The following is a 25426-nucleotide window of genomic DNA, read 5'->3' as shown; positions in this document are numbered from 1 at the left end:
ACCTTCTTATGAGCTGTGTGCTTGCAAAGAAACCAGTGGCATTACTAAGGAGGGGTAGAGCGCTGTTTGGAACGCTGGTCACGTGATACCTTTGATTTATCAGTAGAGGGGGGTTTTGAAGGCATTGTGTCAAATATCCCCCATTCTATAGCAATAAGTCACAGCAAAAATGTCAGTACCAAACTTAAGCCATCTAGTTATGGCATTAGAAATGACATTTATGTCCTCCTCCTCTGAGACCGCTGTTCTACCAATTATTTCATTGATTCCTTAGCCTGTTGATGAGCTATTTCTTAGTTCATTGCCTTAAGCACCATTTCCTGACCTTCACATTCACATGAATTTCATTCAGTACAGATGGGAACACTGAACTAATAAAACCATTGTATTATTGAACTGACAATGAAAAGCTTTCTTGATACTGTACAAGGTAATTTAGAAGGTGGGAGTGGATGGATAAGTTTGCTCCACATCATAATATTGTGGTTCAGTAATACAATTATAAAAATAGGTGCATGATTATTTATAAGTAGAATTTAGGCTATAGTATTTCATCACCTCTAAATGGCACTTATTTCTCCCTGATTATAAATTATGGTGATGTTTGAAAGCAAGACGTATTCAAATCTTACCAGAACTGAGTGGTTTTATAGCTACTAATGTGAACAAAAGGTATTTGTGAGGAGCTGTCAAAGTATTTGCAAGCGAGTTAAAAGCAAATCATGCATTTATATAACACTTTATAGAATACTTCTGAGTACATTATTTAATTTTGAGTTGTCTGATGATCCTGTGAAATTGGGTAATTAAGTTCATTCACAAGTAAGAAAACAGAGTCAGTGGCATTATTTGAAATTTCTCACAGCCTTGCTGCTAATAAACAGGTCTTGGTTTTGAATCCTGGCAGCCATGACTCCTCCTGTAGTGGGTTTCTTGTATTACATGCCTTGCTCTCCATGAGAATGGATTATTAGAGACATGAGAATTAGTGGTATGATTAGTTGTGCAAAAAAGAGTAATGTAGAAACATTCATTTGCATTGTGTAGCTATTCTCTTTATTGAGGTTAATGTATTTCACAAGTGTGATGCCATTTTTTTTTCATACTGACCGCATGCAAGGAAGAGGGATATCTCTTTCATTAAAAGAAAAGAGAGACCTAATCAACTTCATTGTGCTAAAGTCATAGTATAAATAACTTTCAGGGCTCCACTGTAGCACAGTGAAATACTCATCTGATCATGATCTTCTATTTTTAAAAGCATGATGAGATTGGGCAAATATTAGAATACATGTTTTATAGACGATGCAACAAAATAAAAAGAAAAGTAATGATACATCCATAAAGCAAAGCCAGGAAGCACCCGACCTTTAGATCTGCAGAGCCCTATTAAAAAATGCAGTCAATTTATATTCCTATCTTTTACAAACATAAAAAAAAATTCTGAACTTCTTTCAAATTATACCAACAAAGCACAATGAACATTCTTGTAGTAAAATAATATTAACCAATATAGGAAAAAATGGCTGAATCTATTCACTATTCCCTAAACATTTTAAAATTTGATACAAACATGCATGTGATATTATCTTTAGTATCTATTTATAAAAATATTTATATTATTCATACATAAATTTAAAAATTATTCCCAATTATATATAATGCTTGGAAATATTTTGAATGTTGCCCTAGAATTTAAGCTCTATAAGGTCTTTCCTGACTACTACACCAATGAGGACGGGCAGAGTTGAGTTTTGGGTATAGGTTCAACAATTTCTTTAACAAATGAAGTAATTATTCTTGTAAAATAAATATATTTGATCCTTTTCATTTTTTAATATACCAATTTAAATGCTACCTAGTACCTAACTAGCATCTTTAACTACAAAGTATCTGTAATGTACACTTCTTCTGTAATATTCTATGTCGTTTTGGTTAAGGATATCCACTCTGGGCCCCACCCCAGGGGCAGGGACATTCCATCATTGTTCAAAATCAGGTTACCCATAAAATACTCAGTGTGTATTAATGTGCCTTAGGGGAAAAACACAGTTCTGTGTAAATCCACTTTTTCTACACAAGACTTGACACAAAAAAGACTTCCCTGTTAATGTGCACTGTGAATCTCCTAATATACAATATAAGTCCCCTGGAGGAGATCCCTTGGGGAAATATCTCTAGACTTCAATCTGAAGATATTTGTCTCTACTAAACCACAGCGACTAAGATTAAATACAGTGCACGTGTAACTGATGCTGAGAAAGTTATGAATGTAAAACCTGGACCTTTTTTAAGTTTAATATTTTACAATTGATAATAATATTTTTCTGAGAATCAGTAAGGCATTCCTATTAAGTTTAATTCAAAGGGGGTATTTTCCTCTTTGTAAGTTTATTTTTTGAAATTAGATCGAAGCTTCCATTCGGACTTGGCTTGGAAGAAATTTCACTTGCATATTCACAAATTGGTAAGAACGAAGACTTTTCCTGCTTTATGTGCAGGACACAAATCATTTTAGCCACGTTGGAAGATTCTGTAAATATTTTTAGCTTAAAAGATGCCTCTATTGCATTCAGAGAGTGAAACGATCGTTGTCTCTTTTATATGTCCTAGGCTCTGCGTTAAAATCTGAAAGAACTGGTTTTGAGTGGTTCACCTTTTTTATCATTTGATAGCATTATGAAGATTTGATTTTAACATGATTTTTCTTACCTCACAGCAGGAGCAAGAGACAAGTTATACCATTCTGAGGGCAAGAGGCACGAATGTTACCATCAGTAGCCTCAAGCCTGACACTACTTATGTATTCCAAATCCGAGCCCGAACAGCAGCTGGATACGGGACCAACAGCCGCAAGTTTGAGTTTGAAACTAGCCCGGACTGTATGTATTATTTCAGTGTAGTGTATAGGGGTGGGGCTGTTGTAAAGGTGTCTGATAATTCATTCTCATTCTCTCTAAATTTTAACCAAGTTAAAATAATTCTCAATATTTAGGTATTGAGAAACATTGAAAGTAAATTGCTTGAAATATTTAACAATTTGTATGGTATCGAGTCTGCGGATTTGTGTTTGTGTGGGTGTGCATTGGTCTTTTTTTTTTTTTTATTCTACAAATCAAACGTATTCTAATGCCTGGAATGCTATTGGTCCTCTATTGACCATAAATTGCTTTGAGGAAAATTATAGAATATGGTAACATACCCCAGTACCTGTTAATCCAGATGTTCTAGGTTCATTGCATGATTCAGTGAACTACGAAAATGAAACTTGCTGATCCATGAGGATTTTAATATTGTTTTAATCCTTAACACATTCAATCTTCTGTCACTTGGATATTAAGGATTTTCTAAAACCTAATTTATCACCTCATTTACATTCACAAGCAGTTTGGATAGTCTTGTGCGTCTGACACCAAATTTGGCATAAATTGGTCTAAAATTGGCAAACATTTTCCCAGTAGCATTTCTCTTTTCTTCAAATGCCATTTGCTTCATATTAGAAAAACCCTCCGCTAAAATATAATTTTCAAAAATGTACTATCATGGCCATGGTACTAATACAGAGTGAATACACGTTCAAGTTAAGGATTTTATTTAGTTTATTAATGAAGAGACTATAATATATTTATCTATATTTTATTTATGTTCATTATATCCTACAAAAGATTAAACTGGTTCATTTATTTATTTTTTTAGATTAAACTGGAAAAAGGAAAATTTGAAGAACAGATATAAATATACATATAAAAACATATTTGTGCATGAATGTATATAGGCAATAGGGAATACTTACAAATTTATTAATTTGTCCCAAACTGTTTAATATCTTATAGGACAATAAATGTAATAATTGGAGTCATCTTTTCTACTGCACATAAACCATTTGTGTCTCTAGTGAATGTTATGTTTTAATTGTAATGGAAAAAAACTGTATACATCACGCAGTTCCCTGCAACTTAAATTCAGTTGTAAAACAGCCTAGAAAGACAATCTAAGATGAACGCCCTTTAGAAAACAGGTTATCCAAGGAGGGTCTGACAATGGCCAGCACTGTCTTGAAAGGAAACCCAGTAATCTCTTTTGATTGTCCCAATTTGCCATTTCTCCTAGCATGCATATTTCCTATTTAAATATTTTGTTCATGACATTAAATATCATTGGCTTCGGTGCAGTAATATTTTTATTATGCCCACAATGCATACCTAATAGAAACATTAAGGATTAACACAGATTATAAGAACTGTTCGAGTTAATATAATACTCTATTGAATAGTTATTTTATGGCACACTTTTGGTCAGGTGATTAGAAATGCTGCTTACAATAACAAGGTGTACCTTCTGCAAGGTATTGAAAATCTGGTGTTCTTAGAAATCATCAGCTCACAGCTGAAACATGACAATTGTTTTAACTCAAAGGGGAGCTGCGATCCTCAAAAGTGCAAATCTATGCTTCAAGACCTCTCCTAATCCTCCTGTGATGGATGTACATGTTTACCCCACTGCGGCAGTCACGGGCGTGCCTGCTCAGATCTCCCTGCTGCCAAGCCTGCAGCGGGCAGACAGCCTCCAGCTGCTGCCCCTTCAGGACCCACCGCAGCCTTCATGCATGGGCCACGCTCCCCTCGATGACTGAACCCCGCAAGGGGACTGGAGCCAGGGCTTTCCTGCCTAATGCAGGACTCCTCTATGGACAATCTTCACTCCGGGACTAGACTCCAAGGAGAAATCGTTCTCTGAGAACATTAGAATCAAAATGTTACAAAATACCATGAAAGTACATCTGAATAAGTTTTAAAAACAAATTTAAATTTTTATTTTATTTTTTTAAAGATTTTATTTATTTATTTGACAGAGAGGGAGCACAAGTAGGCAGAGCAGCAGGCGGAGGGAGGAGAGGCAGGCTTCCTGCTGAGCAGAGAGCCTGATGCAGAACTTGATCCCAGATCACGACCTGAGCCGAAGGCAGACGCTTCACCGACTGAGCAACCCCAGCGCCTCTAAAGTTAAAATTCTAGATGACTCAATAACAAAGCTTAATTGTAATTTAACATTAGTAGTTCTAAATCTGTTCTAAATCTTTTTGTTTAAATAATGCAACACAAGTTTCATTTTTCTTTTCTTTTCGTTTTTTTTTTTTTAAGATTTTATTTTCAAATAATGTCTACACCCAGCAAAGGCTCGAACTCACAACCCCAAGATCAACAGTTGCATGCTCCACCGACTGAGTCTGTCAGTCTCCCTGCAGAAAAGTTTTTTGTTCTGAAATGATTACAAATTGAATTTCTTTTTCAAACTTGTAAATGATATGTAAGTTAGCAACAGGAAGATCTATATTTGCTTTACTAAGAAAGATCACAAATCCCAGGAAGAGAAAAAAACGAATGTTCGTTATATCCTGTGGTAGAAATGAGGCATGTTGAGGGACAGGAGGGTCAGATCACCATTAGATAAACCTTCATTACATTCCATATATGCATGTTCTTAATCAGCACTTAACTCTATCTGATATGTAAATTTGCAAAAGGAACAACAAATTCCTGTATATGAATGTGATTCCGGATTTACTACAGATGCGGCTGTGGCGGCATTCTGCACGAACCTCTAATGAGGCTTCAGTGTCTGAAGTTTAAGAAATATTCCATTTGAAAACTGCAGGGTCTTGGGGTTTTGCTAAATAAATTTTATATTTGTGATACTTCCACTGATTGATAGAGCAGATAAAAGGAGATAAGGAAAAGATGAGCTTTTTATTTTATTTTTAAGATTTTATTTATTTATTTATTTATTTATTTTATTTATTTATTTTTGATAGAGAGAGAGAGACAGCCAGAGAGAGAGGGAACACAAGCAGGGGGAGTAGGAGAGGAAGAAGCAGGCTCCCAGCGGAAGAGCCTGATGTGGGGCTCGATCCCATAACCCCAGGATCACACCCTGTGCCGAAGGCAGATGCTTAAGGACTGAGCCACCCAGGCGCCCCCAAGATGAGCTTTTTAACATCCTCTTCCTCATTTATGAAAATCTGGTAGTTGTGCAGTTCGATTTTTATTTTTATTTATTTATTATTTATTTTTAAAGATTTTATTTATTTACTTGAGAGAGAGAGAGCACACACACAAGAGCAGGGACAGGGGCAGAGGGAGAGGGAGAAACAGACTCCCTGCTGAGCAGGGAGCAGGTACGTCATGGGGCTCAATCCTAGGACCCCAGGATCATGTCCTGAGCAGAGGCAGGCACTTAACCAACTGAGCCATCCAGGCTCCCCTCAGTTTGATTTTTTTAAAAAATCAATTTATTCTTGTTGCTTCACCATAGAATTCTTCCAGACTTTAAATATAGATGAGGAAAAAAGGTATCTTTTGTCTTGGGAGGAAAAAGACAAAAATCAACTTTCTATTTTTTTTAAAGATTTATTTATTTGAGAGAGAGAGTGGTGGGGGGAAGGCAGAGAGAGACAATCTTCAAGCAGACTCCCCATTGAATGTACAGCCTGATGCGGGGCTTGATCTCACAACCCTGAGATCCTGACATGATTCGAAACCAAGAGTTGGACGCTTAATGGACTGAGCCACACAGGTGCCCCTAACTTTCTATTTTTTTTTGTCAAAATGATATCTTCATAAAAATTCTAAGAACTTAAGAGTCTTGTTATATTTGATATTAAAATATACATATACATATATATACATAAAAGACTCATATTTGGATTTCTTTAACAGTTTGCTGTTTATTATACTTTTTATTTTTTAATTTTTTCTAGTTTTTATGTCTAAAAATTATATGAAAAGTTCCCATTCATAACACATGTAGATAGTTCTCAGTAGAACAAAGTGTATTTTTACCTGGAATTTAGATAATATTTTTTGAACTTGGTTAAAATATCTTACTTTTTCAGTGATTATCATCTTCCTCTTACCAAAGAGAAAACTGAGAAATAGGGAGGTTTAAGTAAGCCTTCCAAAACCATACCATTGGTAAATGATGGGTCTGATTCTAGCACCCATGTATTTATGTGATAATATATTAAGCATTCTCAGAAGCATTTTATCTGGTCCTGTTCCATAAGCTATTCATATACTATTATTTCCTTTATAGGTGGCCTAGGACACAGAGTTTATATGTTTTTTTCTCAGGTTGCATAGCCAATAAGTGGCATCAATGAGCCTAGAATCTCCAACTTTTGGGGTACTGATCCAGTGCTGCGATTGCACATTTAAAATATATATATGTATATGGTTGAAGCTGCAGAGTTTATAGGAGTAAAGGGGCTTCCCTAGAGTCCAGGCAACATCTCCAAAGCAAGGAGTATGAAGAGTATGAAACTGTGGCCTGCTTGGAAAACACAGTCAACTGTCTAGAAACCCTCAGTGGGCAGAAACTGAATCCACAGCACTTTTTGCCAGTTTTTCACTGGGGAAATGAAATAATAAAAATATGTAACATTTATTAAGCATTTACTATGGGCCTGACGCTGTTTTAAGTGTTTTAACTGCGTTAGCCCATGTAACCCTCCCAACAGTGATCTTACGTCACACAGCAAGTAAGTGCAAACCCAGGCATTCTAGTTCCCGAGAATGAGCTCTTACCCAGCCTGCTCTAGGGAGAGAAAGCCGACGGTAGGTGCAGGATGTACCAAAATGGGAAGTGACTCGAAATAGGGGAAGCAGTTTGTGGGAAAAAATACTCAAAATGAGTTTCTAAGACATGTAATAGATATCAATGTTTAGCAGCGTGCCACGTAAAATCATTGGACAACCTTATTATGCATTTAGTCAATATTACTCATTAAAATGTTTGCTGATTTCACCAGCAAAAACAATCAGTTTGATTATGTGCTTTAGATAGTCTCCAGGATTCATAGCTATTTAGAGCTAGAGGAAATTGCAGAGATGTCCTAGTTTAATCCTGCCTGTGACAGAAAAAAAAAATCGAGAGGTCCTCTTTCTTCTATCATGTTTCCCCTTCCAGTTTCACAGACTTATTTTATCGACTGGCAAAAATTTACAGAGAATGTAGAACTTGCTGCTCTTTATAAGTTATTACAGGGTACAAAATGGAATGGGTACAAAATGGATAGAGTTATTATTATAGGTTTATGGAGCATTATTGAATCACTGGGTTAAGTTATTTTGCAGACTAATCACAGATCTATATCCCATGCATGGGGATGTAACAGTCTAGGTCTTCAGGGAGGCAGATGTGAAGATGGAATTACAAGAACTTTATGGGGGGGAATGTAGGTAGGGGAAACGGGCGGGAAGAGCAGAACGGGTCAAGCAGCACCTCAGGCTGGGAGGTAGGTCAGCTGTCTATGAAGAGATGGAGGGAAAGAGAAGAGTCGAGAGGAAGACTCAGACAGCAGTGAAGCTCTGAGGGTCTCAGAAGCCCACAGGGAGCCCCAGAATGAGGACTGCCATTGAGGAGTCCTGCGCTGAGCTGGGAGGGCATGGCTCCAGTCTCCTGGGGGTGGTTAGTCATCGAGGGGAGCGTGGCCCGTGCATGAAGGCTGCGGTGGGTCCTGAAGGGGCAGCTGTCTGCCCGCTGCAGGCTTGGCAGCAGGGAGATCTGAGCAGGCACGCCCATGACTGCCGCAGTGGGGTAAACAACAGTTTGCTGGTAATAAAGTGCTTGGAGCAGTTTATATTATGAATATGCCATCCTGCCACACGTTGAGCTCTTTTTTTCAGATGCTGACAGGACTTCTCATATCCTATCTGCCATGTCTCTTCATTTGTATCACTTAGCTTTTCTTAAAGCAGCATTATTTTCAAGAAGACCTTCCAAAATTAGATGTTGATCAGGCTGAACATTTGATATTGGCTCCTGGAGAGGCGATGGTATTCAAATAATCAAACTCTCTCTTCTAAGTTCTTTTGATACATCACTCACTCATTTGTGCACTGGCATTTACTACAAGAACAATATATATTAAAATATGAGCATGTGAAAGGGGTTGTTCCAGGAGCCGTGCATATTTTAGAAAGCCTGGAGATCAAGATGCTTATGGAGTTTGTTAGCAGATGAGACTGGGGGTGTAGGCAAGGAACATGATCTTAAATGGCTTTACCTTCTCTGCTGTGGAATTTGCATTTTATCTTAAAAGTGATGGAGAGCCCTGCAAAACTTTTATGCATGAAAATGACATGGTCAAATTCATGGTTTAGAAGGAATACTCTGGTGGCCATGCAAATAGAGACCAATTAGGAATTTCTAATTGTAATCCAGAAGAGAAATGAAGACACAAACTAAAACATTTAAAGAGTTTGGTGATTAACTGGATATTGAATGATCAGAAGAGGAAGAAGACAAGATGACTTCATATTTATGGTCTACATCCTTGCTACTCAAAATGTGGACCGAAATCTGCAGCAGCCGTATCACTGGGAACTCCCAAGAAAAGCACAGTATCAGTCTCCACTCTAGACCAGCTGGATCAGAAACCACTTTTCCAAAAAGTTTCTCAAGGGATTTGAATGAACACTGAAGTTAGAGAAGCATTGGTCTAGCTCAAGGGTCAGTAAACTTACTCTGTCAAGGGCTAGATAATAAATATTTTAGGCTTTGTGTGTGTAGTCTCTGTTCCTCCTACTCAGCTTGGCTATTGTAGCATAAAAGCAGCCAAAGACAATACACAATGCATGTGGCTGTGTTCCAATGCAATTTTACTCACGGACACCAAACTTGAATTTTATATAATTTTTACATGTCAAAAAATCTTCTTTTGACTTTTTACAACCATTAAAAGAATATAAAAACATTGTAAGCTCCTGGGCTTTACGAAAACTGGTGGCAGGCCAGGCTTGACCCCTGGGCCATTTTTCCAACACCTTGTCTGAGTGAGTGAGTGAGTGAGTGAGTGAGTGAGTGAGTGAGTGATAGGCCATTCACAAAGGTAGGAAATACAGGGAGAAGAACAATTTGTTGGTGGTGTGTGCTGTAAAACATTTAAATAACTCTAGATATTGGAGGCTAAACAAGCTTGATTAGAAAGCTTTTATCATTTTGTTCCTGCAAATCTTACCTGTTCTCTATGTGCCTCTGGTAACTTCTGGTTTATCCAATGAGTTTCTTTGCAGTCAGGATAGAGAAAACCAGTCCAGGATATTTCACACGGCAGGAACTCAAGGTGTGTTTAATTGATGCCATTGAAACAGAGTATTATATCTTATAAATTAGAAATTTCAAGAACCATTGTAGGAAATGTCTATTTTTTTTTTTTTTTTTTTTTACACCTAGTGAAGAATTCTATCTGTCGTAGGCAGTCAGCCGTATTTCAGGTAAAAGCAGAGTAAATATGGCTTTTCCATGCAGATGTTAGTTATGGTATGTTAATGCCTGACCTTTTCTTATTTTTCTCCTCCACCCCACAGCTTTCTCCATCTCCGGGGAAAACAGCCAAGTGGTGATGATTGCCATTTCGGCGGCCGTGGCGATTATCCTGCTCACGGTCGTCACCTACGTCTTGATTGGGAGGTGAGTTCGCAGTCTCCTTTACCACTTATTTTCATTATTGCTTTGCCTGCTCCCTTCAGCGGCCGCTAAAATCTGGAGTGTGGTCCATGAAGTATTCTAACAAACAAGCATGTCTCCACTTAGATCTAGATCTTTCTTTCTTCCCCTTCCTTTCTTTTGTTTCTTCATCGTCAGTTTTGATTTTCTTTCTTCCATTAAATTCCTGCCCCACTCTTTAACACATTCCACTTCTCTGCTCTCTCTTTTGACCTCACTTGCAGTTTTTACTTTCTTTTTCCAATTATCCTCTCACTCTTCAAATACGCCCCAGATTTCCCTACCACTTTCTCACCCAGAACACTGGTAACACGGCACAGCGCTAATCACTAACAATGGAGACTTTACCCTTCATTCATTCTAACAGCAGTTGTTAAAAAAAAAACAAAAAAACACTATAAACACTTTCTAAGGCCATTATAAGGACTGAACTGAAGGGGTCTGCACAGTGGGGAAGCAACTCTACATATCTCCTCATTAGGCAGCTTTCCAGAGTCCCCAGAGAAAGGGGCTTTCTATAAAGGATTTAGAAAATATGAAGTCATTAAACTTTCACTAAAGCATTTAATTGTTTGAGGAAAACGCTTTGTTTTTTGTGCTTTGCACATTCTGAGCATAGATAATTGCGTTAAGTATATTTTCTTTCTGTGTTCTCTTCCCTTGACTTACCTCCAGGTTCTGTGGCTATAACAAGTCAAAACACAGTGCAGATGAAAAAAGGCTTCATTTCGGGAATGGACATTGTAAGTTCCTAAGATGTTTTGGTGCTTTGGCTTTTACCATTTCAGTTTTCCCAGGTGTTGATTTATAATTGGATAACTTCCTCACAAAGAGAATGCAAAAGCAGTTGGATGAAAGAATTGAGCAAATTAAATTAATTTTAAATGGAGAAGGAAATTCATGGCTCCGCATTAAGTAATTTTTACATGGCCACATTTCAGCATACTTAAGCTAAAGGGAAGGATAAACTGTGGTTTCTATCCAGATAATGCACATGATGGGGAGTATGGACTATAGTCAGTTCTGCGTAGCTGAAAGGCAAAGCGTATCTTCAATTTCCTCATTTCTCGTCCTTTGCTAAAATCTAAATAGGAAAATTTCCCTTTCCTAACTCTCAAATAAATATAAACAACCTCTGTTTATGTGAAATGCCTTACTCTGTTTTGTCAACCAACCAGGAGAGAGCCTTTAAAGTAAACTGTATATTTTGGAGTTACATGATATCCAACTGGTAGGAAAGCCTTTTCCTTCATATTTTAATACCTGTCAGTTTAGTGTCTTTTTAATATTTTCTAAAAGAATTTTTTTTTTTTTTTTTTTAGGAAATGAAGTGTTTATATCTAATAAGACTCTTTTTTCTTCTTCTTCTTCTTGCAAAACAAATCATCCCAGGCGTTTTGATTTTCCAAACTATGGCTCAGTTTAATGTGGCAATTACTAATCAGTGGACTCAAAGGGAATAATAGCATGTTCTTATGGAAATTAGTGCACACTATACTCATACTTACGTGCTCTCAAATAATCCCAATATAACTAATGTGGTCTTGTAAGCATTACTTTCTTTGGCATTCACCGTTGCCTTGTAAAATGATTTTCAATTCAGCATCATACTTCTTATCAGCCACTGGCTTTGCATCTAAAAATTATAAATCTAGTTATAACTCAAGTAAAAGCTTGATTACCTGTTGCCAACATGCAAGGGGGATACAGTAGCTTGCGAAAAAAAAAAAAAAAAAAAAGGAATGTCTTCCAAAATGTAAATTGATGTGATATGAACACAGTGACAGGGTTTACTGACGGCATTGTTTGTTTTCTCCATCTCATTGCAGTCATTACAGAATAATTCACAAAAGCCAAAGTAGTACCTTCCTAATAGCAGCATCTCATCATTTCAGATTAGTTAGGTTACCAACTCAAAAGTCTTAAAAGAATGAATGAGCAAATTACAGGATACTTGTCTAGCTTTTTTCATGGTCCCAAAAAACAGAGTCAGAGTCGCCATGCACAAATTAGAGCAGTTGCATTCCTGTGGATTAAGTTGTTCTTAATTTGAGTTAGTCAATGTAAATATTGTCTTTAGAGCAAAATCATACTTTTTTTTATATCAAGATTGTAAATCTCATTAATTTGGAACAATGATATATCTCTGTATCCCAATTGTAAGCAGGTTCTCTATCGCTCCAATCTGTTTTAACTGTTGGTTTTTCTGGTGGGGTTGGTTAAAACTTTAATTTTCTTCAAATGCACAATATCTTTATGACAGACAAAAAACAAGAAATGTATTTCATCCTAGCCATAAAGGCATAAAATAACTTATATGCATGTCATAAACTTTCTGTGTCTTAATGCTACAGCTGGTTTATTTCAGACCATTTATTTGGTATTACTTTAAAAAGCTCTAGCTATGAACTATTCCCTCCAGCCTTGTTACAAATCCTATAATATTGCTTCAAAAGGAAAGAAATGTGTTTCACCTCCTAAGATCCTGTCCCCTTGCCCTCTCCGGCTAGGCCTTTTTATTTTTTGCTATCCTTAGGGCAACTCATGCTGGTAAAATGGAAATGTAAATTATTGTGTTTGCACAGAACGAGCTGTAAAGTAGTGTAGCTTAACACGTGTGCATGTGTTTATTATCTGGTTTTCTTGACACAGCCCAGTTACTCTGTATGTTGCCCTTAATTATTGGTGTGAAGGGATTATGTGCCTTGTATCCTGCATCACCTGATTCCTAGAACCTCTGGGGTCAGCAGTTAAAAGTCAGCAGCCAAAGCTCCCACAGTGAACAGGCTATTTTACTTGGGGATATGTGTATGTTCATATTTGTATTGTTCCCCAAATTTCGTGTGGATAGAAAAACAATTTATATGATTTTACTTAATTGCAATGAATCTGATTGGTTTTAGTTGAGAATGACTATTGAATTTTCAGATTATTAAGTAATACATATACTCCCTAGGGCTGCTAGGTATGGGAGGTAACAGTAAGCACACTTTCAAGGCTATTTAAAGCCAGTGCTTATTTAAAATGTTTGAGGCTTTGCTTTTGACAGCTCATTTTATAATGGTCTTTGCAAATTCTGATGCTAGTAAATTGCTTCCAAATTGATTTCCTTGAGGTGAGCAAAGTCAAATTGTTTTGTAGTTGTTTACAAGAAAAAACTTTGTAATTTGTTAATTGTTTGCAAGAAAAAATTTCATTTTGGGGGAAAAATTTAACTTTTACCTTATTTTTAAAAAATGTTTCCTTTGCCTTGAAAAGGAATACTTAATTTCCCTACCTTACTAGTTCCTTACCTTACAATCTACTAGAGATAAATCAAAACAGGATGATCATATAGCCTAGCCCCCCTTTGAAGGAAGCCTTCATTAAAATGTAACCAAATTGACTACACAAAATGATTCTGACACAACCTTATTTCCTAACATATTTTAATAAGTTCTTACAGTTACTTTTACTGTTTTCCTTATGCCTAAGCAAGAAAAGTATGAGAGCTTTCCTTAGTCTGTTTGCTTGTTTTAAGGGTAAAGTGTTTTGGTAATGATGATATTAGAAATAGGTTTAGTGTAATAATAAACTATAGAAGACCACTGTCCTAAAGAGTGGCTCAGCCGTCTGTTTTTTATAGGAAGCAATAATGTTTACAATAATGGTAGAAGCTTGCAAACTGCTCTGGGAGCTCAAAAGGAATGGACATTTCGGAGTCCAAATTCTGTCTCCGGAAACCTCAATCACATTTAATAATTGTGAATAAACATTCTTAACATGAAAATATTAATAATGGAAATAATCTCTATCATTTATTGGGCCCTAACCACATAACAGGCACTCATGCCAGGCACTTGAATAGCAAGTTTTCAAGAGCTTTCTTTGGAACCTTGCTTTTTCTTTTTGCTGAGCTGTTCAAAGTAGAAAAGCTTCAAAAGTAGAGTTCTTACCTTCAAAACCAGGGCAAAGGACTTGTCGTTTCCCCATTTCAGTGGCTGTAACTCCCTAGATATTGGTATCTTCTTGAATTATCGGCCTCAGGATGGAGAGGCTGTCCTATTGCCATGCCCATGTCAACACAGGCTCGAGCAGGAGGAATGTTAGCCTTTCTTCTCCATTTGTTCCCCAATTCTCCCATTCCTACTCTAGAGTCTCAAAATCATCTGAAGATGTAGCTGAGGAAAACTGATTTTTTACTTCCTAAGCACCATTTATTTTTATAATACATTTTTTTCCTTATGCTTTTATTTCTTTACTCAATACCTTTATAGATACTTTTCAGGAACATAAATTATTATATGGTATAACCATGGCATTCACAAAGATGTCCTACAGGTCAATGAACTAATCACTTTCCACACTGTGAAATGCTGGACTTGTTGGCCTAATGTCCATTGCGCTGCAGGCTCTCCAGAATAATTACTGTCATCAGTCTCTACCCCCATTTCATGCAAAGTCCAAAATGGAGTCAAAGAAGTCTTGGGTCATCATAGAAGGTTCAGTAGCAATTTGTCATTAAGATCCTTTCATTATAAAATTATACTGGAAAAGATAGCATCTGATTTTATTTGTTACTTTAGGATAAAAAAATCTTTCAATAATATAATGTGATAAATAAAAAAATATATCACTTTTAGGCATCCCAGCCCCTTGCTAAAACAATGTTACCAATATTTTTTTTAACCAATGTTACCAAAGTTAAAAGTAAAAATCCATCATATTAGTACACACACAATATCCTTTAATGTTAGAGCATGTTTATGCACTTTAATAGATCCTAGTCTCCCTTTTTTAAAAAAATTTAGCTTTAGGGGTGCCTGGCTGGCTCAGCTGGTAGAGCATGTGACTCTTGATCTCAAGGTGGAGTGTTCAAGCCCCACACTGGGCATAGAGCTTACTTAAAAAAAAAAATAGTTTTACTTTAGAGAAAGTTAGTTTATTGAACATTCCAAATTGTTTCTAATATGACTTATTTTTCCAAGTGATAGGAATCTCATTAGTATTAAATCAAATCCAGAATGATTCTCCCATATCTTCTACCCATGTTATTTTCATTATAGAACATCACAAAAGATATCACTTCAGAATAATTAAATGCATATATTACAAAGGAGGTTTATATTTAATAAGATATAAATAGAATTTATGTTTGGAATTTAGCTTCTTAGCACCATTATTAAACTTACAGAGAATTTATATTGCCCTTAACCATGTTGAAAAGCTATATAATAAGATTTCAGTTGATACTGTAATTAGTACATGCATATAATACTCACATTGTGTATACATATCCTCACAGGTTTAAGTAGATTTCTAATTGCAGTGGGGGATTTTGATTATGAATGTTATTAAAAGCAGAATAATGTCAGACAAAAGACATGCTGTTTTATATCCTTTAATTAATTTACCCATAATTATAGCTGCCATTCCACCTTATGAAATTGTTTCACAAACCTTGATTTATTGTCAGATGTGGCATTGTCATAAATATTTGTTTACTGCACTCTTTGTAGAATCATAACCGTGTCATAGCATGATGGGGTTCACTCAGTAATGCTTCTGGTATTAATTACTGGATCTACTCAATTCTGAACCACCCTCTCCTTGAGATTCCCCTTTTTGAAAGTCCATTTTCCTTCTAATGTTCTTGGAGAGAAAGTGCATTGTGTTTCCTCTTTTGTTTCATTATGGGAAACTTTGTTTCTTCAGTTGTTCAATACTTAGTCCAACTTCTCTGTGTGCCAATTGCTGTGATACCTGAGAACAAGCTAAAAGTTGGTGTTCTTTTTAGTAATGGGTTTTTTTTTTCTGCTAATAATGTGATTATAAAATTGCCTCAGTACAGTTTGTATAAATCTAGTACATTAATGCCTTTCTTCCTTCCCTTAAACAGTAAAACTTCCAGGTCTCAGGACTTACGTTGACCCACACACATACGAAGACCCTACCCAAGCAGTTCATGAGTTTGCTAAGGAATTGGATGCCACCAACATATCCATTGACAAAGTTGTTGGAGCAGGTAACCACCAAAGTAATCCCACTACCAACCCACGTGCTAATTACTAGCTTACAGCTATGAGTAAGAATGCTGCCTGAGATCGCTCAAGTTCTCAAGCCTAAGTTATATTGCTATGAAAAGGGACATTTCCCCCTGATTTCATGATCAAAGGCAAGCAGTAAATAAATGAAGGAGTATTTAATGGAATGTAATGATTTCAAAGGTGCCAGACTTACAGACTCACAGACCATGGCCAGCTTTTTATTTATTGAATTTCAGAGCCAGCAGCCACAAGAGCTCAGTCCTTCCCTGGCTATACTGATCATGTGTCACAAAGCCTGTTGGGCTGAATAGGGATAACAGGATAAAAGTGTCTTACTTTAAACAAGCTCACTATGTGAAAATTTTGATTTTGCAAAAAAAAGATAATTTTAGAATCCTCTTTGAAATTAAAAAAAGAGACAACATAAAACAAAATCATAAATGACACATTTTACACAAATTTACTCAAAACCATTTTTGAGTGAATAGTTGAAGTAATGCAAAGTGTTCCTTTTTAATATTTGCCTGTAACTTTGTAAGTCTTAATTCATTTGTGTTGAAGCTTGTTTTCATATAGACATCTCTTCGTTCTAATCATGAATCTAGTCAATCATAGATCCATTAACAAACACCTGTGGATTGTTAATAGCAGTTGTGCATTTCCAATAAAAATTATACTTATAAAATAATCATATTTTTACATTTACACAAACAATATGGACATCTACAGACGCAGTGTGAGATTGAATAAGAACTACTACTTAAAAGTAAAAATAAACAGTATTGTACAACAGTTTTATTCCATCATCTCATTAGTCAATATTGTTTTAAAAACAAATGCAAAGTTGATGTAGGAAATAGAAAGATTGAGAAATTAACTAATTGAATTATGGATAACATAGCAGATCATGTTTTCTGCAAGTGCTATATATATGACTGTTGCTTCTTTACACAAACGTGCATATAATTTTCTCTGTTTTTCTGTACATCAGAGCAGTATTTCGAATTCTAGCGGTGTTTGCTATTCAAGCAGGACGGTCTGAGCAATTAATATTATCTAAATAAAATGATAATTTACTAAGTCTTCTCCTGTAACTTTATTAATATTTTATCCTCCTAAAACTCACATGTGCAGGTACTATTAAAATATGGAACTAGTAATTCATAAAAGGAGAATAGAGTATGTGCTTCTTTTTCCACAATCTGACTTAAGAATATACACATTCATCGTGTATCTATGTTAATCCAGTTAAAGCAAATATATATTGATTATTCTCTTTCATTTGTACAGTTCTGCTTTGTAAACTGCTCTGTGGTGCAGAGGGCTTTTGTGGTGCTGGTGTTAATGTCCCACAAGAGCGCACTGTTCTCCAGCAGGGAAACCTTGGAAGTATAGGAGGCAGATTTTGCACACTCAACTCATGTGAGGAGGAGAGACCCATTTACGCTCAGCCAGTGTCCAGAAGGCCAGAGAGACACATCGGGACCTTGAACTTTGGGACCTTCTGCATTAGTAAAAGTTTAAATATATCGATGTTATTGATAATTCCAGATATCTAGAACGCAGTAGTGTGAGACAAAACATACTCATTAAAAATGGCATCTGATAAATGAGACAAAAGGAAAGGCTCCTTAAAACACTGACTCACTCAATAATTCCCAGTGCTCATTAAAGATCAGCACAAATCATCTTTTTTTCATTTCTCTCTTCAAAGATATTTGTAAAAAAATAGACATATGCCCGATTTTCAGGGTTTTGTAGCCAATATCCTCATTTGCCTCATTCAGAGCAACAATACTGTGCCTGCTTTGCTTGCAAACAAGTGTATCTTCAAGGTCGATTACTCTTCTGGAAGATTTCCATATAATACTGTGCACACCCAATTCTAGTCTGTCTTGATTCACCTTTCAAGGGTTTGTCATCAAGACAGAATATGAGATCGAAATTTTGAGAGCCATTAATTTTTCTTAACATTTTGTTTTGCAAAATGTAAAATATCTACAAAAGTAGATGAAATTGTATAATAGTATAATGGAGAGTATAGTATGATAATACCCATTTCCACAACAACTTCAATAACAATCTATTCCTGGTCACCCTTCTTTCATTTATACACTTACTCACTTCTCATATCCTTTTAAGTTTTTAAAAGTAATGTTATCTAGAAAAATTTACTAATTATGCTAAGTTGATTAGCAACTATCTTCCATTGCTAAAAGACTGAATCTTTAGGTCAAAAACAGAACTCTCCCAGTCAATTAAGTATACAGAAAGACTCTTTCTATATGTGAGGTAATTCTGTAATTTTCTGTTGGAAAACTTATACAAAGAAATAGGTATAACAGAAACTCTTGTTTATACTTTGACTAATCAGAAGAATTATGCCCACATTGCAAATAACAAAATTAAAATTGAACTATAAATAAGTGACTTGCTCAAAGTAGTAAATTTTTTAATAATGCAATTCACAATGACTAAAATTCCCAGTTTTATTCCTTCACCCAACCATTATTTCAAAAATTAAATACTGAAAATTTCTGAAGGTAGAATATATTTGAATATATTCATTTAACTCCCTATTCTATGCTAGACATTCACATGATATTTAATTTTATTAGCCTTTTGGACAGGCATTGCCTCCATTTCACCAATGAGGAAACAAGAGCTAAAAATTTGAATGACCTATAGTCATATAGTTATTAATTGAAAACCTAAATTTGAATCTTTCACTTTCCAATTTCAAAGTCCATTCTAGACACGAATATTTACAGCAGTGCTTTCATGTAACATTTTTGTGAGGATTGAGTCATTCCTGCACAGTGCTTAGCTGACACATTAACATTGTTCCATATGTATTTTTATTATGCTTCTCTTATTAAAACAGTAGAAGGAGAGTGGAATTTGAAGCTAAAGCTGACTGTCATTCTACTTAAACACAAGTAGATTTTTTCCTCTATTTTAAATAACATGAGTGTAAGAAATTTTACTTTGAGCCAATTTGCATTGTGCATCTTAAATCAGAATAGAGTCTGCCCATTCTCATAAAGCGTACTTTATTTCAAAGGACAAATAAAAACTGCTGCACTTATTGAATTTAAAAAATCAAGCAGTGCCTTCCAAGTGATCTCGTAGTTGCATTTTCTCTTAGAAATGACAGGAGTGACAGGATCTAAGTTTTCTTTCTTTTAGGTTCAAAGTGAATTGAATAACACCATGTCAAATTTGACTAGATGGAAAGATCGACCCTTGCATTTGCCCAATCTTTGTTAATTTTTCTAACGGGGTTGTTTTAAGTTATTATAAGGAGAATTGAACTAACATTTAACATTTCCATGTTTGGTATAATGTATTGGTGACCATTTTTAGTATTTATCTGATGAAATAATCATATTTCAAAATTTGGGGTTTTTTAAAAATTAGCATTACTGAAACATCATTTTCTGAATTTTGGAGGTAGATAGACATTTACTTATGTCACATATCTCATTGAGAAGAAAGAAAAGAGCTCTAATTGACCCACTTGAAATTGGAACTCTTCCCCTGATTGCCCCAGTGAGGTACTTTTACAAAATGCTCTCCTTTACAAATACTTCTCCAAGGTGACATTAACCTTGCTATCACCATCATCATCACAACCACCTCTTCTTACATCAATACAGAATTTGACAGTTTAAAAAGCATTTTTATATCTGTGCTTTAATTTGATCTAACTCTTCAGAGGTAGATATTTATCCTTGTTAAGGTGGGTCTAAACTAAGGAAAATAGTGACCAACCAATAGATGACACTATGTGTCTTTACATACATTCATTCCTTTAAATACACAAAGAGCTTATGACTTAGACAAAATTGGTGTCCCCATGTTACAGATAAGGAGACAAAGGCACAGACAGGTTAAGATGCTTGCTCAAAATCACATGGCTAACAGGTGACAGAAGCAGTTGAACCCCAGCTTCCATACTCTGTCCCACGGTTCTGTACTGTCTGTCCCACAATCTGTTGACACGTGATTTGTCATCTAGAAAAGGAGGTGATAACATCAAAATTTGAAACATGATCCATTACAGTAGATTGACTCATGATAATAGCAGAACTTTCTTTCAGAAAATTAGTTTATTATGGATGATTCTTACGGTTTGCTCAAACTTAATGTTTACACAATGTTAACTGGATCTCTCTGGCAATGTTCTAATAACCCAGTATCAGAAAAGGAACGCTTATTCTTTTTTAAAAAATACTTTATTTATTTATTTGAGAGAGAAAGAGAGCACGCACATGCACAAGGAAGGGGGGACAGAGGAAGAGGGAGAAGCAGACTCCTCACGGGGCGGGGGGCCCAACGTGGGACTCAATCCCAGGAACCCAAGGAAGACATTTAACCAACTGAGCCACCCAGCCACCCCAGAACCCTTACTCTTGCTTACAGATTCTAAGAATGATTTACTTTACATCATAACTTCTCCCCCTAAAACTCACACTCTATAATGACATACTCTCCCTTGAATTTCAAAAGTCAATGAATGTTCTCAAATTCTGCCCCTGATTCTCCCTGTAATCTGAAAGAACCCTCTAGCTACAGGTACCGCTCTCTTCTCTATACTCCCTGAAATGGAAGAAATGAGATCTGCCTTATTTAGCATTATAACCCTGTGTTTTTCAACGTGTCTGTCATACTGTTGCCAATTGATGAGTATTTATTTAAAAAATGTATAAATAACTGCTTTTGGACCTTAAGTGACTTTGACAAGTTACAGCATAAGTCATTGTTTTGGAAACAGTAACAAAACTGGATTCCTGAGAAAGGGTCAAGTCTAGGGGAGTTTAGAGCTTCCTGGAGAGAAGCGAGTCATTTGTAGTAATGCAGCTGGTAAATCAATAGGGTAACCTGCTGCTTTTGTGGGTTGAACCACTTTCTTGGACAAAATATAGAAAAAAAGAAGCATCTCATGTCTTGACAGCTTCTTTCTGGCTGATCATGGGGCATGGGACTTCTACAAAAACACAGTGAGAAGGTTGGACTAAGAACACTCTTCCACTCCATAGATAGCCTAATGGTTATGTAATTCATCCTTTTCAGAAAAACCTCTCATTTAATATAAAAAATAAAAAAAAAACTTCTAAAGTGTTGTACAAATTATATCTAATAAGCCACATGATATTAGGATTTCCTCTATGAACAAGGAATGTTCTATGGGTGGCACTACTTTGTGTCAATTACCATGGCAAGCAGTGGGTCAGAGAAATGAATGTAAAGGGTCTCTGCCCTCAGGAAGCTCAAAATATGATGAAAGAGTAATGGGTAAATCTTCTCAATAACAATATATATGAAGTTAGTGCCCAAACTAGCTCCAGGAAGTTTTATATTAGTTGGACTAGACTATTTAAAAGTCAGCAACACTCCATATTCAGTAAATTCTGGATTAATCATGCATTTAAGAGAAGTTTTTTACAGAAGACATTAAATCTAAGAAAATATTTATAGTGATTCCATAGAAAATACATGCTACCTTTTTTTGATACTAGTATTTTCTTCTTCCTTCCAGAAGCTCAGAGAACTTTACTAGTATGTCAGTCATGCAACATGCCAATACTCCAATAAAATGAATTGATAGCAGATGCTTCTGTTCTCATTTTCAGAGATTCTGAGTGTATTGCTAAATAGGTTCTCTGAGTAATAACAGAATGGCTAGAAACAGCTGAAATTTGATCCATTGCTCAACCCATAATATCTGTGTTGGTCTGTTGACTACCCTCAGGAAATGGTAGCTATGAAAACAAGGAGTTAAAACCCTAGTAGATATAGCTTTCGACTTTCCTCTTATTCCTTCATAGTCTATTATTCACAATGGGGTACTTGAAAATGTATGAGGCTACTCACAAGGTCCATTTTCCAGTAGGGTGTGGATGCCCGGAGGTTTCTTAGGGAGTCTCTGATTATCATCTTCTGAAATAAGTTGAAGGCCTACAGTGTACATCTTGCTGGTCAAAGGTGTAAATACTTTGAATGGGATTATTGAGAGGAAAGAGTTGTTCTCTACTGGTACCTTTTTATGGTATAATCTCTTACCTTTTCTTGTTCTGTTCTTCTAACAGGTGAATTTGGAGAAGTGTGCAGTGGTCGCTTAAAACTTCCTTCAAAAAAAGAGATTTCAGTGGCCATCAAAACCCTGAAAGTGGGCTACACAGAAAAGCAGAGGAGAGACTTCCTGGGAGAAGCAAGCATTATGGGACAATTTGACCACCCCAACATCATTCGACTGGAGGGAGTTGTTACTAAAAGTAAGTCAAGTCCAAAGACAGACTTTTGCCTGTGTTGAGCAGAGGTTATTTAAACCCAAACTCGACTGTTAAAGAATTTTGATTTTTGTTTTCATAGCTGTCAGTCCTAACAGAAAGACTGGTTTGGGGTTAACATGTCTTCTTTTGACAAAAGAGCAAAGATATTTAAGTAGTATTATATTGAAAGTGCTATTCTAGATCTTTAAAAATGGGGAAAAAATTAGGAGCTAAAAAAAATGGACTGTATTAAGACACGCTGATGAAAAGATAGTTAAGAAGTGAATTGTGGAGAAGTCTCTGTTACGTAGAGTAGCGAGGAAAAGCAATGACTCAGTTTTGACAGGAATTGCTGGGAACTCCCAGCTAGCTGCCTTTTCTTTTACTGTTCACCAGTTTCAGTTAAACTTCCAAATCTTTACCCCCCTGGCTTTAGGAAAATTATGGGAGTTCGGGGACTGCTTCTGAGCTGTAAAGATTGGGATCACATTAGACCCAAGGTCTTTTCCTGGTTCTCTGTGGATTTCAAATAATTCTAATCTAGAGTCCCAGATGGATTTTTGACTGGTCTGGGGAAACTCTGGCTCACAGCCCATGATAGAGATCTGAACTTATTTCCATGATAGTTTCTCCAGCCAGACTCAAAAGGAATCCCGTGAGGCAGATATGTGATTTTTGGCTCCAGTACCAATGAAAACCTCTTGAGAATGCTCTAGGATTTTTTTTTTTTCCTCAAGATTTTGGAGCACAGGATGAAGAATAAGCTAAATTGGCAGCAAACTACTTAGAGCGAAAGACAACATATGGCAGGAAATTTGGCATCCTTTAGGGGATAATTCATTGGCATCATATTTACGTATTCTATGGTTACCAACAGACATTACACATTATATTTTTTCACAATGATATTTTTCTTTAACATTACGTGGAGCACTTTCCAAATGGCACTAATACCTATTCTCATCTTAGTGTGACTAAAAAGGCACTTCCTTTCTCACAAGAGCGTGGTATAATTGAAATGTACTTTGATTTCCTTTGGAGTTTTCTTATATAATAAATGGGATTAAGAACTGAGTAATGTAGAACTAAACCATAAACTGTAAGCCCATATTAAGTATGATAAGAGGCATTTTTCCCTTTGTACTCCTAAAAATTAGGCCACACTAGTAGTACCTCTGAAATATTTTCTGAGGAAGGACATTTGAAACTATTTTTAAAATTAATTAAAAAAAAAAAAACACTGTTAGTAGTAGTAAGGATTGAGAAAATGTTCAAATCCTTTGTTCCTCCAGGGCAAGACCATACTACTTAATGCCTGTAGAATTATAGAATTATGTCTAACTGGAGTTTTAATAATCAATTAGCCATTTATTCTCCTTTATATCATCCTTGCCAAGTGGTTGTCCTTCAGATCTTGACCCCGCCCCCGGGGCTTGGGGAGGAAACTCATTTGTACTTTTAGTCATTTTTCTTTTAACTCAATTTTCATAAGGTTTTTTTTTTTCATAAGGTTTTCTTTATGAGTTGACTATTGTGTGCCAGACATTGTACTATGGATGTCATTTCATTATTACCACTACCCTGTGAATTAGATATGATAATTCCATTTGCGTTTGAACAAACAATAACTATAAAGAGCAAGTAGCTTGTCTAACTAGAAAGTGCTGGAGATAGCATTGGAAACTTGGTCTGTTGGTTTCACCTCTTGTCCGCAACAATGGACAAAAATGAGTTTCTAATTTTCATTTTGTATTCTACTTATTCTTTTATATCTTGATTTTTTTAAATTTCCCTAATAATTTGATCAGAGCAAGGAATCCCTCAAGCTTCAAAAATTTTCTGGAAAGAATTAATTAACCCTTAATACCTAAAACAAAATGTGAATTCTCCTAAAGGGGAAGAATCATGTTATTTTTAAGCAGTGATGAAAATAGAAACTGAATCATACTAGGTTCTTAATTTACCAATGTTAAGGAATAAAAAAAAATTGCTTGAATGGAAAAAAGAGCATATCTTTTACCAATAGATCTTTCTTTGGTGTTAGTTCATTAAACTGAATGTGTGCTTCAAGGAAGTGCAATTGTGTATCAGTCAGGGAGTGTATCAGTCAGGGAGTGATGGAGAACATCACTACATTTTAGCATGGGCAGAATTATCACCGAACTTCTCTAACACCTACACCTAATAAAAACTGAGATAAAAGTGACTATCAAAATATGTATTAGATTTAAATTTGTTTATTGATAGGCTCTTATATTTTATCAAATGTAGATTGATTTTTTGGTTTCCAGTGTTAATGAATTATTGAAAATGACCTGTTATATTTTGCTTCTTGTTACCTATAAATTCATTCACTAAATGATGAGCAACATTAAACCATAATCATTATGGCAGGTTTTCTTTAAATATAAAAATGAAATAATAAAATATGAATTATGGACATCTGGCAAAGAAATCCATAAAACAATGCCCAAGACCAAACTGCAGAAAAAGAATGCATTACGGAAAAAAAGACTTTAAAAATCATAGGGATTATACATTAAGTGCCTTATTCAAGTCTGATTTTGTTAACATTCTAATGTGGATTACAACTGCCTTATTCTTAGGGTGAAAGTTCTA

At 35.7% G+C, this 25426-nt stretch overlaps 1 protein-coding gene across 2 annotated transcripts in view; it reads left to right on the top strand.

Moving 5' to 3' along the window:
- EPHA3 (EPH receptor A3) overlaps positions 1-25426 on the top strand; it is a 349268-nt gene that overhangs the window by 269480 nt on the left and 54362 nt on the right. For both annotated transcript variants that reach the window (XM_045785404.2, XM_087861715.1), the window contains exons 7-11: positions 2720-2882; positions 10368-10470; positions 11182-11249; positions 16385-16510; positions 22625-22810. In XM_045785404.2, the coding sequence (XP_045641360.1) occupies positions 2720-2882; positions 10368-10470; positions 11182-11249; positions 16385-16510; positions 22625-22810 (646 nt within the window). The remainder of the gene's footprint in view (positions 1-2719; positions 2883-10367; positions 10471-11181; positions 11250-16384; positions 16511-22624; positions 22811-25426) is intronic.

The sequence above is a fragment of the Ursus americanus genome, chromosome 4, assembly GCF_024610735.1.
Source record: "Ursus americanus isolate L20-20 chromosome 4, mUrsAme1.1.p, whole genome shotgun sequence".
NCBI classification, from domain to species: Eukaryota; Metazoa; Chordata; class Mammalia; order Carnivora; family Ursidae; genus Ursus; species Ursus americanus.
This window is presented reverse-complemented; position numbering and strand designations above follow the sequence as displayed.